Here is a 15,928-nt window from a genome sequence, read left to right on the forward strand (position 1 = left end):
TGAGGTTTTGTACAGTGCTCTGGTCCCGCCTCTGCTTTCCCGGGCGGGCGGGGCTGTTAAACGTGCGGTGGGGCCGTTAAATGGGGCGACGGGGCCGTTAAACGGGTGGCGGGGCTGTTAAACGGGCGATGGGGCCGCGCCGGGCGCTGCTGCTGCTGGCGCTGCTGCTGTGTGAGTGCGGGGGTCCCGGGGGCCCCGCGCCCCGCTCCCTGGGCTCAGCACGCCGGGTCTCTCTGCAGGCTCCCCGGTGCTGCCCCAGCGCGTGGTCCCGCGGCTGCTGCCCGGAAACACCACGGTACGGGGGCTGGGGGCTGCTGGGGGCACAGGTGCACTGGGGGCACAGGTGCGCTGGGGGCACAGGCGCACTGGGGGCACAGGTGCGCTGGGGGGCACAGGTGCGCTGGGGGCACAGGTGCGCTGGGGGCACAGGCGCACTGGGGGCACAGGTGCGCTGGGGGGCACAGGTGCGCTGGGGGCACAGGCGTGCTGGGGGCACAGGTGCACTGGGGCTGTAATGGGGCAGCGGGTGCTGGCACCGCCGAGGCCGCCCCTGCCCTTGGGAAGCACCGAGCCCTCATGCTCGGCCTCCGCGTTTCCACTTGTCCCCGGAGCACGTTCTTCTGAAGTCGGTGTTCTGAATCTCCCTTTCTCCCCCATCCTGCGCGCACAAGGACGCGTTGTCCTACATCCTCGACATAGAGGGGAGGCCGTACACCGTCCGCCTGCGGCAGCGGTGAGTCAGTCGGCTCGCGGTGCCCCGTCCCGGGCGCTGGGCTGAGCTCTGGGTGCACGTGGCGGAGGGTTCGGGGTCGTTGTGCCCGCGATCCCTGGTGCCGCCGGTTCTGGGTCTGCGGTGCCGCGGCGCAGGCGGCAGGACCCGAAGAAGCCGGGTAAGAGGAGCCGCTCTAAGTGCCTCATCTAACGCCTTTCTTTTGTAGCGTCTTTCTGTCTGATGATTTCAGGATTTACCTGTCTAATGAGAAGGGGCCTTTGCACGCTGGTTCACCCCGTATCAAGGTAACCCCGGATTGCTCTGGGTTTTCGTCAGCGTTGCAGTGTGTTTCTGCTGCCCAGCGCACGTGTTGGGGTGTCGGGTGGGGGCCACGGAAGGGGCTCCTTGTCCTCTGTCGCGGTGCAGGGCGGCTGCTACTACCAGGGGTACATCGAGGGCGTCCCCAGCTCCACCGTGACCCTCAGCGTCTGCTCGGGGCTCAGGTACCAACCGCCCCCCCCGCGCTGCCGTTGGTGCCGCCGGGCGCTGCCGCGCTTGCCCGGTGGCAAACGGCCGGTGCCGAACGGCCGGTGCCGTCCCGCGGGCAGGGGCTTGCTGCAGTTTGAGAACGTCACCTACGGCATCGAGCCCCTGGGGTACTCCCCCACGTTCGAGCACTTCGTGTACCGAATGAGGGACGAGAACACGGTGGGTTCCGCCTTTGCCAACAGCCACCCCGAGAGGGACCCGGGCGAGCTGAGCGCCGAGGAGATGGTCCAGGCGCTGCCGTACGTCCAGGTGAGCGGCGCCGGCTCTCGCGGTGCTGCCGGTGTCCCTGTCACACGAGGACGGGCCCGATCCCGCAGAAGCCTTGGCCGGTGTCTGTCTGGACAGAGATGGGGCTGTTTGGCAGTGCTGGGGCTTGTGACATTGTGTCGCGGGGATCGTTGCTCATTTAATTCCCAACGGGAGGCATTAGAGCAGCTGCTGAAAAAGTCAGAAGTTGCTCCGTTGTACCAGTTCCTACCTCGTGCTGGGTTGTACCAGTTCCTACCTTGTGCTGGGTTGTACCAGTTCCTACCTCGTGCTGGTTTGAGGGCGGCGTCCCAGAGTCGCTCCTGAACGGCGCTGGAGCAGCGCAGCAAACCTGGGGAATGCGGTGCCTGTAGAAACAGAACCGAGCAGCACTGGGGACCGTTTTCTTTCGCAGCCGCTCCCAGCTGAAGCACGAGCTCCCAAGTTCTTCAAGGTGTACGTGGTTTTGGACAAGGCTTTGGTAAGTTTGTGCCACTCGTTTCCTCCTCGTTTTGCCCGACTTCTGTGGGCACAGAAATGGTGCCATTTCCCGGCTTTTCAATGCGTTTGTTTTCCCTTTGGAAAAGTTACATGTACTATGGATTTTAAGAAAGAAAGGAGGATTCTCAGCCCACGTTACCGGGCTGGGTGCTGGCAATCCTTTCAGCGTTTCAGCGATGTGCTGTTCCATCCTGGTAAACGCCTTGTCCACGTTTGTGTCCTCGTGGGTTGTTTTTCAGTATAACCATATGGGTTCAGACGCCAATGCTGCAACACAGAAGATAATCCAGGTCTTCAATTTAGTCAACAATGTAAGTTCTGTTGTTTGTTCGCCCCGGGGCAGCCACAGCCCCGCGTTCTAAGGCCTCCTGGACCGCTGCCCTCCCGGTGCCGGCTGTGCGGTGCGGGGGTAGCTCAGCGGCTGACGGTGGCGCTGAGTGCCCGGAGCTGTAACTGCGCTCGGGGTGTGCGAGAGGGTTCCCCCTGTTGCGCTTTCAGATGTTCAGTCCCCTCAACGTCACCGTCGTGCTGTCCTCCCTGGAGCTGTGGACGGAGAACAAAATACCGACGGAAGGGGAAGCACGAGAACTTCTGGGGCGATTTTTACGGTGGAAACAGTCACATCTCACTGTGCTGTCATACGACATCGCTTATCTGTTAGTGTAAGATCAACACTTCCTTACTCATTAAAGGTTACGTGGTAGAAATCAGTTAAACCAATGTAGGTTGAAGTATAAAGCTTCCCATAAGGCATGTTTTATTAAAAAGAAAACTATTTCTTACATATGACCCAATTCCTTACTATTCTGGAAGTATTTTGTGCGGACACACCTCCCAGCCGCCTCTCGGTGGTGACGGACGGTGGCCGATTGTGCCGCCCGTCCCGGCAGCCGGTGGCTCCGCGCGTGTGTTCCAGGTACCGGGACCAGGCGGCGCTCGAGGGCTCAGCCACTCCGGGAGGCGCGTGCCAGCGGGAGGCGGCCGGCGCCGTGGCCGTGGTACGGTGACAGTGACGCCCGTGTCCCACCCGTGCTGGGGTCACCGTGGGGACAGCAGCCGGACCGCCCCGCTCTCTCCTGCAGCTCCAGGGCGCCGTGACGCTGGAGTCCTTCTCCGTCCTGCTGGCGCAGATGCTGGGGCGCAGCCTGGGCATGGCCTACGACCACTCCGCGAGGTGCCGCTGCCCTGCGCCCATCTGCATCATGACCCCCACGGCGCTGTGAGTCTGAAAACACCCGGGGACCGCTGCACATGTGCCAGCGCCTGAACAAATCCCTGCGTGGCGCAGAGATCTTGAGGGTGAGCGGGGCAGATGTAACACAGACAAGTACGGGTAACGGCTTTGTTTCAGCTTTTTCAGTGGGGCAAAAGCCTTCAGCTCCTGCAGCATCAGCGAGTTCGAGATCTTCCTGAAGCACAGCGGGGGCGCCTGCCTGTTCACCCGGCCCCGCCTGACCGGGCTGTCCTACCGGCGAGCGCCCGTCTGCGGCAACGGCGTGGTGGAGCGCGGCGAGCAGTGCGACTGCGGCCGCAACCGGGTGCGTGCGTGGGCGCCGCGCTGAGCACCATGTCTGTGCCGTCTGTGCGTCTGTGCCGTCTGTACGTCTGTGCCGTCTGTATGTCTGTGCCATCTGTACGTCTGTGCCATCTGTACATCTGTGCCGTCTGTACATTCAGAGGCGTGAGCCCTCGGGCTACGGGCGCAGGTGAAGTAGCGACCGGCCCAAGGATTGTGTCCGGTTGTAGGTGGTTTCTGTGTTGGCATCCACCTCACGGCAGCTTTGCCCACGTTACTCTGTGAGACAGTGCCCGAGTGTAACGTGCTGGGGTTGAGGAGCAAGGGGACAACCTCTGACAGTAAAAAGCTCAAGGGGAACAAGTAGAATAATGTGGTCTTGCAATGTTCCTCAGGCATGCTTGAAGGATAATTGCTGTACTAGAAGATGTCGGTTCCAGCCAGGAGTGCAGTGTTCCTCTGGGCTGTGTTGTGATAAATGTCAGGTAAGGCACATTTTTATGATTATCACAAGATCATTACTTATTTTTGGGGAAATAACATGAAGAATGGACAAGCGTCCCGCTGGGCAATGGCAGCGGTTCCCGGGGAAGGGTTTTCCGGCTCAGCTCCGGGGTCCCCGTGAGGAGGAACGTCCCTGGGGAGGGGTGTCCGGGCAGGGGTGCCGAGCAGAGCCCGTTGCGCCCCCAGCTCAAGCGCCAGGACGCTCCGTGCCGCCCGCCCGCCGACGCGCAGTGCGACCTGCCCGAGCTCTGCGACGGCTCCTCCGCGTCCTGCCCGCCCGACCTGTACGTGCAGGACGGGCACGACTGCGCGCGCGGCACCGGCTACTGCTACAAGGGCCGCTGCCGCTCGCCCGACCTGCAGTGCCAGCAGCTCTACGGGAGAGGTAACCGGTGCCGCCGGTGCTGCCGGGGGGCGGCGGCCGCAGCAGCAGTGATGCGCAGTTTGTGTCTTTACTCTTTAAGGTCCCGACCTCGGCTCGGTCTCGCTGTGACTTTTTCTCCCGGTTTCGGTGGCAATGGGGTTTGTGGTTGGTTGGCAACTTGTTTCTGGCGCTTCCCCGTGCGCCCGAACCCCGTGCGCAGCCCCGTTGAGGCGGGGGGGCTCAGCGGCGGCACTTGCCCGTGTGTGACGTGGGCGTGTCCCCGCAGCCGGGGACAGGCGGGGAGCGGGGGCCGCGCTGCCTGGGGGCGGGACCCACGGGAGGGTGGGGCGGCGGGGGCACCCACGGAGGACACGGCTCTAGGAAGCGTTTCCAGCTGTTTTCAATCTGGTTAATATGCACTTCAGTAGCACGTAGCTCCGTCAATTATTCACCGATAACAACAGAAACAGCAACAAAAAAAGGACGAATCATGACCTGTGAGTGAAGTCAACCGGGGAGCTCACCGGCTCCTCACTAGTCCTGTTTTCTGGAGGTCAGGACTGATGCGGGTTTGCCAGTTCAGGGACAGGTGTTTTCTCTAATTAGCGAACAGCATCCATGTTCGGCTGTGAACGGGATGAAAAGTTAAGCAGTTATTAGATACCATAGTATGTCCCTTTGTGTTCCTTTAAGTGATAACAAATATTACTGCTAAACTCGCAGCTTCAAGGAGCGCTCCCATTGCTTGTTATGAGGAGTTCAACAGCCAGCGGGACAGGTTTGGACACTGCGGGTACCAGCCCCGAATAGGCTTCAAGCGGTGTCTGTGGAGGTACGCCCAGGAGAGGGCTCCCCTCAGTCGGGTGTGTAACGGGGCTTCACGGGCGGGGGGCACCGGGAGCGCTCGGTGCTGAGATCCGCGAGCAGTGAACGCTACGGGGTTGTTCTTGTTCGTAGCGCGTTGTCTCACATCACGGCTCCTCTCTTGGACTTCCCAGCCTTGCTCGCTTTTCTTGTCATGCGATGCTCCAGATTTGCGCTGTGCTCTTTAATGTTTCTAGTGTTTATCAGGTAGCATATATATATGTATATGAGTATGTGTGTGTGTGATACACGTCCTCTGCAAATGGCTTTTACAGGAATCTCAGGTGTGGAAAGTTAATCTGCACGTACCCGTACAGCTCCCCGTTTACATCGCAGGCGGCTGCTGTCAGCTATGCCCAAGTGAACAAGGATTTATGTGTCTCTTTGGATTATTTCTATGCACCAACAAGGCTGGATCCTCTTGTGATTCCACCAGGTACAAAGTGTGGTATTGAAAAGGTAAGAAAACATTTGATAATCATCTAAAATGCCAGGTATGAATTGTAATTGTTAGCAAGGTTTCAGGAAATTCTTGCTTCTTTGCAGTGTGAGTGTACTTGATATTCCCAAACACTGTTGAAACACACAAACATGACATTAAAGGTTTGCACGGTGTCCACATTAGACAACCCCGAGGTAACCGTAGCTTTTCCAAAGCACGGCTGTTGCTCTTTCAGAGGTGTAGTAGCACACTTTGACTCCTTTGGGGACACAGGTCTGGTGGGCTGAGACGGTGAAACCGCTGAGCTGGAACTGCTCTGGTTTTTCTAGGTGTGTATCAACAACACTTGTCACCCGCATGCGGTCCTGGGCTACGACTGTGACAGCAAAACCAAGTGTCACGGCCACGGCGTAAGTCACCGCGCGTCACTGGGCGGGTGGCTCCGTGGGGACGGGCTGCTGTGGGACCTGCTCACAGACCCGCTCGGGGCTCATACCGCACAAAATCCTGACCTTGTCAGCGAGTACATGGTCCTAAAGCCCCTATCAAAATGTAGTGGGGCTTTAGTCACCAAAGCGGAGAATTTGGTGGTTTGTTTGGTTTATGGAGGGGGAAAAAAGGAGCGTGTTCCATGCGTGTTCAACGCCTCAAGGCTATGAGAGCCCACGCTTCGTGGTGTGTCTCTTGTCCGATATGCTCCCTGAATTGCCCAAATGCCTGTCGGTGCGCGTAGCCTTGTCCCAGCCTGACCGGTGGCAGCGAGGCCGATGCTGGTCTGGACAGCAGAATCGTTGCATGAATTCATTGCCAATTTTTGGCACCCGCCCTGGGCTTTCCAGGTGTGCAACAACAAGAAGCACTGCCACTGCCAGCCCGGCTGGAAGCCCCCCGACTGCCGGCAGTGGGGAGCGCCCCAGGGGGGCAGCATCGACAGCAGCATCCCCGGGCTGGACAAGGGTCAGTACCGCGGCGCGGGGGCAGGTGCCGGGCTGGGGTCCCTGGCACAGGCAGGGGGTGGCAGCCCCGTCCCCCGCCAGGTGTCGACGAGCAGGAAGCGCTGGGGGAGATGTCGCTGACCTGGATGCTGCTGGGCTCCTGCACCCTCCTGCTCCTCCTCGTCGGGGCCGTCTGCATCGTCATGCAGCGGCTGGGCTGGTGCTCCGGCCGGCAGCCCCCCAGCAGCGAGGGGTGAGTGGGGACCCCCTGCCGCAGGCTCCTGGGGGCCGGGGGGCACGGGGCGGGGACACGGGATGGGGACGCGGTGATCCCCGGGGCTGAGGTGATGCCGGGGGGGAATGAGGAGATTCAGCAGGGCTGAGGGTGATCCCGGGGGGCACGAGGTGTGATCCCCAGGGATGGGGGGATTCTGGGGGGATATACGGTGAGCCCCGGGGCTGAGGCACCGCTCCGTGTCCCCGCAGCTCCACCGCCGAGGAGGACAGCGCCTGCTCGGAGCCGGAGCTGGAGCCGGGCCGGGAGCCGGACCCCGAGGCGGGGCCGGAGCGGGACGCGGGGCCGGAGGAGGACGCGGGGCCGGTCCCGGGGCCGCCCCGCGGGCGCTAATAAAGGCGTTGGGCGCAGCCGCGTGTCCGGTGTGTGTGCGGGGCCGTTACCGGCCGCGCCGATGGGGCCGCGCCTGGCGCTGCTGGCGGCGCTGCTGGGGCTGCTGCGTGAGTCACACCGGCTGCCCGGGCCCCCGCTCCCCCCGCTGCCCCCGCCGCCTCCCCCCATCCCGCCTGCGCTGCAGCCCCGGGGGACAGAGCCCCCAGCCCTCCCGTGCGAAGGGACACCGGCTGGGGAGTGATGTCACGTCCTGGAAACTGACGTCATGTGCTGGAAGCTGACGTCGTGGCCAGTGGCAGCAGCTCACCCAGGGCCCGAGCGCGGTGCGGTGGCTGGTGACAGCCCGGGGGGCAGCGGCCCGGGGTTCCTGCTGTAGGACCCGGCTGTCCTGGGACGGCGAACTGTCCGTCCCGCCGGGCGGGGACACGCGGGGCCGGACCGTCCTCCCAGCACAGCCCCGCTCCCGCGGGAGAAGCCGGGAGGGTTCTGCGCTGGCTGCGTTTGTGCTTTTGAGAACCGTTAAGCCCCGTTCCCGGGGCCGAGGGGCCGCAGCCGCTGCTAACACCTTTGTCTGTGCGGGGGCGTTGCGGTGGGTGGGTTCGTCCGCCTGCTGAGCGTGCGGAGCTGCGTGATGTCGGGGTCTGCACCGCGGGACACTGATGCCCGCAGGGACGGTGCGGGTGTCGTGGACGTTCACCGCGGGGTTGCGGATGTGTGGGGGTGACTGGCTCCTCCAGCCCATTTCTGGTCCTGATGCGAGGTGGGTTTGTCCAGCTGGAGCTTGTTCTCATGTTCCCATCACTCAGTGCTCGTGCTCCTGGACTCTGATCCAGCAGCAGGAGGTGATTTGGGGTTTTTTATGCAAGCGTGCACTTTAAAACAAAGTGTGGGTGAGTGATAGCAGGGGGGAAAGTAGAGCTGCTAACCCTCTGCAGGCAGGGAGGGCGTCTGTCCGCGTGGCTGCAGAGGTGTCTGCCACACGTGTATGTAGTTCTGGTGTGGCTGATGGGCACAGCCGGGGGTGATAATCTGTGATTACAAGTAAGAACAAATCCTTTCTCTAGATTCGCAGATGCTGCTGCACATCACGGTTCCGCAGAGGGTGCTCTCCAGTACAGCCGGACAGACGGTACGCAATAGCCAAGTTATCTGGTGTTTGTGCGGCTGTACACGCGGGGTGTGCTGCACGGCAGCGGCTGTGACCGGGTTTGCAGCTGCCCCAGAGCGCGGTTCTGCGGGGTCAGTGCTCCTGATTCTCCCTTTCTCTGCCTTTTGCATTCAGAAGGACACGGTGTCCTACATCCTCAGCATAGAGGGGAAGCCGTACACCATCCGCCTGCGGCAGCAGTGAGTGCTGGGACGGGGCTGCGGGCGACCCCTGCCTGCAGAGAGATCCCTGCCTGCAGAGAGATCCCTGCCCGCGGGTGATCCCTGTCCGCGGGCGATCCCTGTCTGCGGGTGATCCGTAAGTCCGCAGGCGATGCGCACGAGTGCCGTGGGGTTCTGGATCTGCCAGTGCAATGGTGCAGGCTGCATGACCTGGAATAAGCTCAAGAAACTCTAAATGGATTACAGAGCATTTCCAGTGGATCTTATTGTTTTCCTGTTCCAGATTCTTTTTATCCAATGATTTCAAGGTTTACTCATATGACGAGAAGGGATCCTTGCGCTCCAACTCGCCCAATATCAAGGTAACGCAGGCCCACCTGGTGCTGCTGTTCTGGGGCAGCCTGTGCTGGGTGTTTTGGGGATGTCGGTGGTTATTCCGGGGGATCGGTGCTTGCCCTCTCTCCACAGTTTTGCATCCTAATCAGGGCAGGGAGTGCTGGGGTGAAACAAAAAGTTTTCCTTGCAAATGCATGGTCAGATTCACATTTGTGAAGGTTTTTGGAGTCGCTGAGCTTGCTCAGTTCAAAGCTTGTAATCCTGACCGTGGCTCCACGTCCTGCGGAGGGACCAGAAGAGTCACCGCCCCGGCGGTGCAGCTCAGCCCCGGGCAGTTCCCTGTCGTGAGGATGCCGCATCCTTGCACTGGGGTTTGTTTGTAATTACTTGGGCCAAAGAGATTGTCCACAAAATCCTTGTTGTGCTGTCACCTACTGGAGTCACCTTCCCGGCCACGGAAGGGGCTCCTTGTCCTCTGTCGCGGTGCAGGGCGGCTGCTACTACCAGGGGTACATCGAGGGCGTCCCCAGCTCCACCGTGACCCTCAGCGTCTGCTCGGGGCTCAGGTACCAACCGACCCCCCGCGCTGCCGTTGGTGCCGCCGGGCGCTGCCGCACTCGCCCGGTGGCAAACGGCCGGTGCCGTCCCGCGGGCAGGGGATTGCTGCAGTTTGAGAACGTCACCTACGGCATCGAGCCCCTGGGTCAGTCTCCCGTGTTCGAGCACTTCGTGTATCAGGTGAGGGACGAGAACGTGGCAAATGCCGCCCTTGGCAGCAGCCACCCCGACAGGGACCCGGTGGGGCTGGCGACGGAGGAGGTGGACGAATCTTACGGAGATGACGAAGTGAGTTGGCGTTGGTTCTCGCGGTGGTGCTGATGTCCCTGTCACACGAGGAGGGGTCCGGTCACGCAGAAAGCTCCTAGAAGGAGTGCCGGTGTCGCGATGGGGTGTCGCGGGGGTTGTTGCCCATCTAGTGCCTACAAGAGGCACCGCAAGGGCTCCGGGAGTTGCTGACGGGTCTGTGAAAGCCGAGGTATTTCTCCCTCCAGCTTGCAGACGCTTGGCAGCAACGTGGTGGCTGCTTCAGCCACGGGGTTCGTGTGGGTGTCCCAGAGTTGGCCCAGACAAGTCAGCACTTCTTACGCTTCATGACTGAAATGGAGAAATTAATTATTAATGGTGAAGATTTTTTTCCAGCCAGTGCCCAAGTTCCAGAGAGAGCTGGCGCTCCACATCATTTTGGAAAGGGCGTTGGTAAGTCTGCGCCCCTCAGTTCCCGTTCTGTTGGTTTTCTCTGCCCTCGCTGTGCCGAAGCTTCACCGCGGTGTGCGCGTGGTCCCGCTGTCTGTGCCGCGGGCGCGTGTCGGTGGCGGCAGCTGCCCCGCGTCCTCAGCATCCCGAACGCGCGAGAGACAACCTCGTGTCGTCTTTCAGTACGAGCACCTGGGGGAGGATGACTATGTTGTGACGCAGAAGATAGCTCAGGTCTCCAGCTTGCTCAACAGCGTAAGTCTTTCCTGATTTAGATGTTTGTTTTGTGCTAATAAGAACAAACAGTTAAACGGCACTTGAAATGAAGCACATGGGAACAGCCACTTCTCTCCTTAAACGTCCAGATGTTCAGGTATCTCAATCTGACGGTGACGCTGTCCTCCATGGGGGTCTGGATGGACAACAGCACGTTCAAGGCCATGGCGGCTGGACAAGAAGCGCTGGCGTGGCTGCTGAAGTGGAAGAGGACCAGCCACTTTGTGAAGCCGCACGAAATGCCATACCTGCTCCTGTAAGAACGAATCGCCAGCGTTGTTTAAGAGCAGACAGTAGCAGCCTGCTCAGACTCACCCTCCTTTGAGCCACAGACGTGGTGTGAGCGTGGTGCCTCTTGTGAAAATCAAGTGGCATTGCGGCGCGGTGTTGCAAACACGCGCGACATCCCGAGCTGGCCGGGCGGGCAGCGACGGGCGTCCCCTGCGCTCCAGGTACCGGCAGCAAGCGGCGTTCGTGGGTGCGATGGTGCCGGGACAGGCGTGTTGGAGGGAGGCGTCCGGCGCGGTGGCCGTGGTACGGTGACAGGGACGGTGACGCCCGTGTCCCACCCCTGCTGGGGTCACCGCGGGGACAGCGGCCGGACATCCCGCTCTCTCCTCCTGCAGCTCCAGGGCGCCGTGACGCTGGAGTCCTTCTCCGTCCTGCTGGCGCAGATGCTGGGGCGCAGCCTGGGCATCGGCTACGACAGGTCCCCGGCATGTCGCTGCCCCGCGCCCGTCTGCGTCATGAGCCCCCAGGCGCTGTGAGTGGTCGGGGCGCGATGGATGGGGCAGGAGGGGAGACGGGACCCCGGCAGCGGGGTGAGAGACTGAACGCGAGCAGGTGTCTGCCCGTGCACACGGATAATCGCTTTGTTTTAGACATTCCAGTGGGGCAAAAGCCTTTAGCAGCTGCAGCGTGGCGGACTTTGCGCGGTTCCTGAGGCACAACAGGGACTGCCCGTTCATCAGGCAGGTTCTGCCCCAGCTCTCCTACCGCGGAGCCACCGTCTGCGGCAACGGCGTGGTGGAGCCGGGCGAGCAGTGCGACTGCGGCACGGCCGAGGTGGGCGCCGCTGTCCCGGGCTGCGTACAGCACACCTGCAGCGTTCCGCTCATCTCCCGGCCCCTCCGAGCGCTGTTTGGAGCGAGGACGGGGCTCAGTCATCCTGCAGCAAACAGTGACTCCCGGTGTTTGCAGAGCTGTCTGTTAGACAACTGCTGTACTCCCCAGTGCACGTTCAAACCGGGAGTGAAGTGCTCCGTGGGACTATGCTGTGACAAGTGCCAGGTAGGCTGTGTTCAGCACTGTCAGAGCTTGAGGCCATTTGTCAGCCTTGGAGCAGCAGCCGTTTCTGTACCAGCACCACCAACCAGCTCTCTGGTTTTGCTCAGACGGGCATCTCCAAAAAATCTTAACGATATTTGTACTGCACTTTGTCTCCTCTGGGTTGTGTTGTGATAAATGTCAGGTAAGGCACATTTTTATGATTATCACAAGATCATTACTTATTTTTGGGGAAATAACATGAAGAATGGACAAGCTTCCCGCTGGGCAATGGGAGCGGATCCCGGGGAAGGGTTTTCCGGCTCAGCTCCGGGGTCCCCGTGAGGAGGAACGTCCCTGGGGAGGGGTGTCCGGGCAGGGGTGCCGAGCAGAGCCCGTTGTGCCCCCAGCTCAAGCGCCAGGACGCTCCGTGCCGCCCGCCCGCCGACGCGCAGTGCGACCTGCCCGAGCTCTGCGACGGCTCCTCCGCGTCCTGCCCGCCCGACCTGTACGTGCAGGACGGGCACGACTGCGCGCGCGGCACCGGCTACTGCTACAAGGGCCGCTGCCGCTCGCCCGACCTGCAGTGCCAGCGGCTCTACGGGAGAGGTAACCGGTGCCGCTGGTGGCACCAGCGCAAACCCGGAGCTGCGGGGCTGGCGCGGGGCAGACGGCGGGATCCGCACGGTGCGCGCTCGCCCTCTCTCCTAAACCTGCAGGTGCAAAAAATGCTCCTTCGGCCTGTTACGAAGAGGTCAACAGTCAGCAGGACAGGTTCGGGCACTGTGGCAACCACCCGAAGAGCGGCTACAAGCCCTGTTCCTGGCCGTAGGTTTCATGGGAATGCAAAGTGTTGAATTGGGAATATATATTTGATTTGTGCTTCCTTTTACTGTGGCTGCAAAGTAATAACTTTGAGAAGGCTGCCTTGGGTATGTATTCCTTTTGCTGGGTGGAATTGAGCTGCCGTGTTGGCTCCAGGCGCTCACTGAACGGTGTTGCAGAGGAACCTGAGCGCACACCCGGCTGCGTGTCTGACGTCTGGTGGTTCTCAGCGCGGCTCCTCCCTGCTGTCAGGGATTCCACTCTTCTGCAATGTCCCGTTTTCCTTTTGTGTGCATCGCCCTCCCGCGCTCTGCACCTCAGCGTGTCCAGCACCGCGATCCACCAGGTGCTGTGCGTACCGCTCTAATTTGTTGTGCTAACAAATCTTGTAGGAATCTGGCGTGTGGAAAGTTAGTATGTACGTACCCGAATCGGATTCCCTTCAAAAGAGTCAAGGGTGCCGTAATTTACGCTCATGTGCAAGAACATCTGTGTGTGTCTTTCGATTTCATGCGTGGCCCCACGGTGCCGGATCCTCTCCTGGTGAAAGACGGCACGAAATGTGGTCCAGCAGAGGTGAGAAATGGTGCACGAGCATCTGGAAATGGCATCTCATTATCACGACTGTAACAGCCCTAGAAGTCGTTGCTGTTTTGCAGTGAGTTAAGGTGGTCTGTACTTACGTTTTTAGCAATTATTACCAGCTCTTTCGACTTTTAATCATTCTTTGAGGCTATGAATCCTTTGTAGAGTTATGGCAAGCATGGTAAAGGGTGATGAAAAAGCACCCAGCAGGATTTTTGTCCCTTTGGTCTTTCAGGTTTGTATCAATGGCACGTGCCACCCACATTCGGTCCTGAAGTACGACTGCAACGCGCAGGAAAAGTGCAACGGGCATGGAGTAAGTGCAGCGGCGCAGCCGAGTCGGTGCTGGTCTGGTGGAAGCTGCTCAGAACAGAGCGGTGCTGGCGAGATCCCGCGGGGGCTCGGCTGGGGACCACTGGGCCTGTGATTCGGGGCAATGCTGTGCGCTGGAATCATCGCGCAGTAACGCGTCATCATGGGAGCAATTGCGTGAGATTACCCAAGTTACTTGCTATTCCAAGTGAAAAATAAGTGAGATAAAGGAGCGTGGAGCGTGTGCTTGTCTAGATGAGCAGAAAACTGGAAAAAGAGTGTCTAGAGAGGATTTAACTGCACATAATTGAAATAGCGTTGGAAAGGATCAGTGTCGCTGTGTGGGAGGCAGTGTGGTGAACAGCGGAGCGGGGACATGGGGACAGGCGGAGCAGGGCTGTCACACGGGTGGCACGGATGCAGGCTGTGACCTGTCACACAGGTGTCACGGGTGCTGGCTGTGACCTGTCACACGGGTGGCACGGGTGCTGGCTGTGACCTGTGACACGGGTGGCACGGGTGCTGGCTGTGACCTGTCACACGGGTGGCACAGGTGCTGGCTGTGACCTGTCACACGGGTGGCACAGGTGCTGGCTGTGACCTGTCACACGGGTGGCACAGGTGCTGGCTGTGACCTGTCACACGGGTGTCATGGGTGCTGGCTGTGACCATGGCATGGGGGTGCAGGGGTGCGGGCAATAGTGGGGTGAGGATTTTGCAATGAGGGGTGTTTTCTGCCCACCCTGGCGTTTGCAGGTCTGCAATAACGAGAAGAACTGCCACTGTGACCCGGGCTGGAAGCCGCCTTACTGCAAGACTCAGGGATCCTCTATTCGCGGTAGGTGCCGGTGGGTGCCGCAGCCGGGCTCCGGGTGCCCGGGGCATTGCCAGCCGGCAGTTCCCGCAGCCTCGCGAGCGCGCTGGTCGGGCTGGCGGCTGAGCAGACGGCCCGTGGCATCGCCCAGCCTGGCCCGGAGCTCCACCCGCGCTGCTCTCCCCAGGTGACGGCACCAAAAGATCCCGCCTGGCCGTGCTGAGGAACGGGCTGCTGCTGGGCTTCGCCATCCTCCTCCTCACTCTGTCCTGTAGCGGCGTCGTGATTTGCAAGCGGAGGCGGTGGAAAAACGCGAAGAGGGGACAGGAAACAGATGGGTAAGCTGGTATTAGTTACCTAGTGCAGATCCTCCATCCGGGGGGAGATGGGCAGGCACTAGTGGGAGCACGGAGTTACTGGAAAAGCTGGTGAGTGGGATTTACAAGCCGGGCAGAGCCAGGAAGTGGCGTTGGGAAACAGCAACTGTTTGTTGGTAAACTGGGACCTGTTTGTTGGTCTTCAAGGGAAGAAACTAGCAAACAGATGTCTAAAATATACAAACATAAGAGAAGCAAACCCAAGGGTGGGTTTCCTGGCACCAGTGCTGCCTGTGTGCAAGACCTGGAAGAAGGAGGCTTCTCCTTTGCTAATTCCTGGGGAAAACAAACTGTAGAGGGGAAAAGCGGGATAAGGGGGAGCTGCGGGTCCCAGGAAAGACGGCGGCGCAGCTCCCCCTGTGCGATGTGCAGCAGCGAGCGCGGGCGGGCGGGGCCGGGAGGGGACACGGGGACACGGCGGGGACACCGGGGCGGGCAGGGCCGGGCCGGGAGGGGACACGGGGACAGGGCGGGGACAGCGGGGCGGGCAGGGCCGCGCTGAGGCGCCGCTCCGGGGCTCCGCGCAGCCCCGCGCCCGAGGAGGACGGCGGCGGCCGGGACACGGAGTCCAACACAGAGGCGGACACGGACACGGAGCTGGACACGGACACGGAGCTGGACACGGACAAGCCGGAGCCACACGCGGAGCCGGGGCTGGAGCGGGACACGGGACGGGAGCGAGACGCGGGGCCAGAAAGGGACACGGGGCTGCAGAAGGACACAGGACCGGAGCGGGACATGGGACGGGAGCGGGACGCGGGGCTGCAGAGGGACACGGGGCTGCAGAGGGACACGGGGCTGCATGGAGACGCGGGACTGCACAGGGACGCGGGACTGCACAGGGACACGGGACGGGAGCGGGACGCGGGACTGCACAGGGACACGGGACTGCACAGGGACACGGGACGGGAGCGGGACGCGGGACTGCACAGGGACGCGGGACGGGAGCGAGACGCGGGGCTGCACAGGGACGCGGGACTGCACAGGGACGCGGGACTGCACAGGGACACGGGACGGGAGGGAGATGCGGGGCTGCACAGGGACGCGGGACTGCACAGGGACACGGGACGGGAGCGAGATGCGGGACTGCACAAGGACACGAGATGGGAGCGAGTTGCGGGACTGCACAGGGACGCGGGACTGCACAGGGACACGGGACGGGAGCGAGATGCGGGACTGCACAGGGACGCGGGGCTGCACAGGGACGCGGGACGGGAGCGAGACGCGGGGCTGCACAAGGACGCGGGGCTGCACAAGGACACGGGACAGGAGCGAGATGCGGGACTGCACAGG

At 61.3% G+C, this 15,928-nt stretch overlaps 1 protein-coding gene across 1 annotated transcript; it reads left to right on the forward strand.

The window, feature by feature from the left end:
* Window positions 1–48: 48 nt before the first annotated feature.
* LOC309450125 (disintegrin and metalloproteinase domain-containing protein 2-like) lies at window positions 49–7,261 on the forward strand (the record flags this gene model as incomplete). The annotated part of the gene is made up of 20 exons (XM_082072790.1): window positions 49–171; window positions 240–295; window positions 672–733; window positions 939–1,017; window positions 1,139–1,215; window positions 1,321–1,510; window positions 1,923–1,988; window positions 2,248–2,319; window positions 2,507–2,670; window positions 2,925–3,006; window positions 3,091–3,227; window positions 3,360–3,546; window positions 3,920–4,009; window positions 4,215–4,413; window positions 5,116–5,224; window positions 5,532–5,715; window positions 6,028–6,108; window positions 6,538–6,655; window positions 6,736–6,886; window positions 7,120–7,261. Exons 1-20 carry the CDS (start codon window positions 129–131, stop codon window positions 7,259–7,261), a joined length of 2,289 nt encoding a protein of 762 aa, XP_081928916.1. The 5' UTR covers window positions 49–128.
* Between the last annotated feature and the right edge of the window lie 8,667 nt (window positions 7,262–15,928).

The sequence above is a fragment of the Streptopelia decaocto genome (genome assembly GCF_964273445.1).
Source record: "Streptopelia decaocto genome assembly, chromosome: 25".
NCBI lineage: Eukaryota > Metazoa > Chordata > Aves > Columbiformes > Columbidae > Streptopelia > Streptopelia decaocto.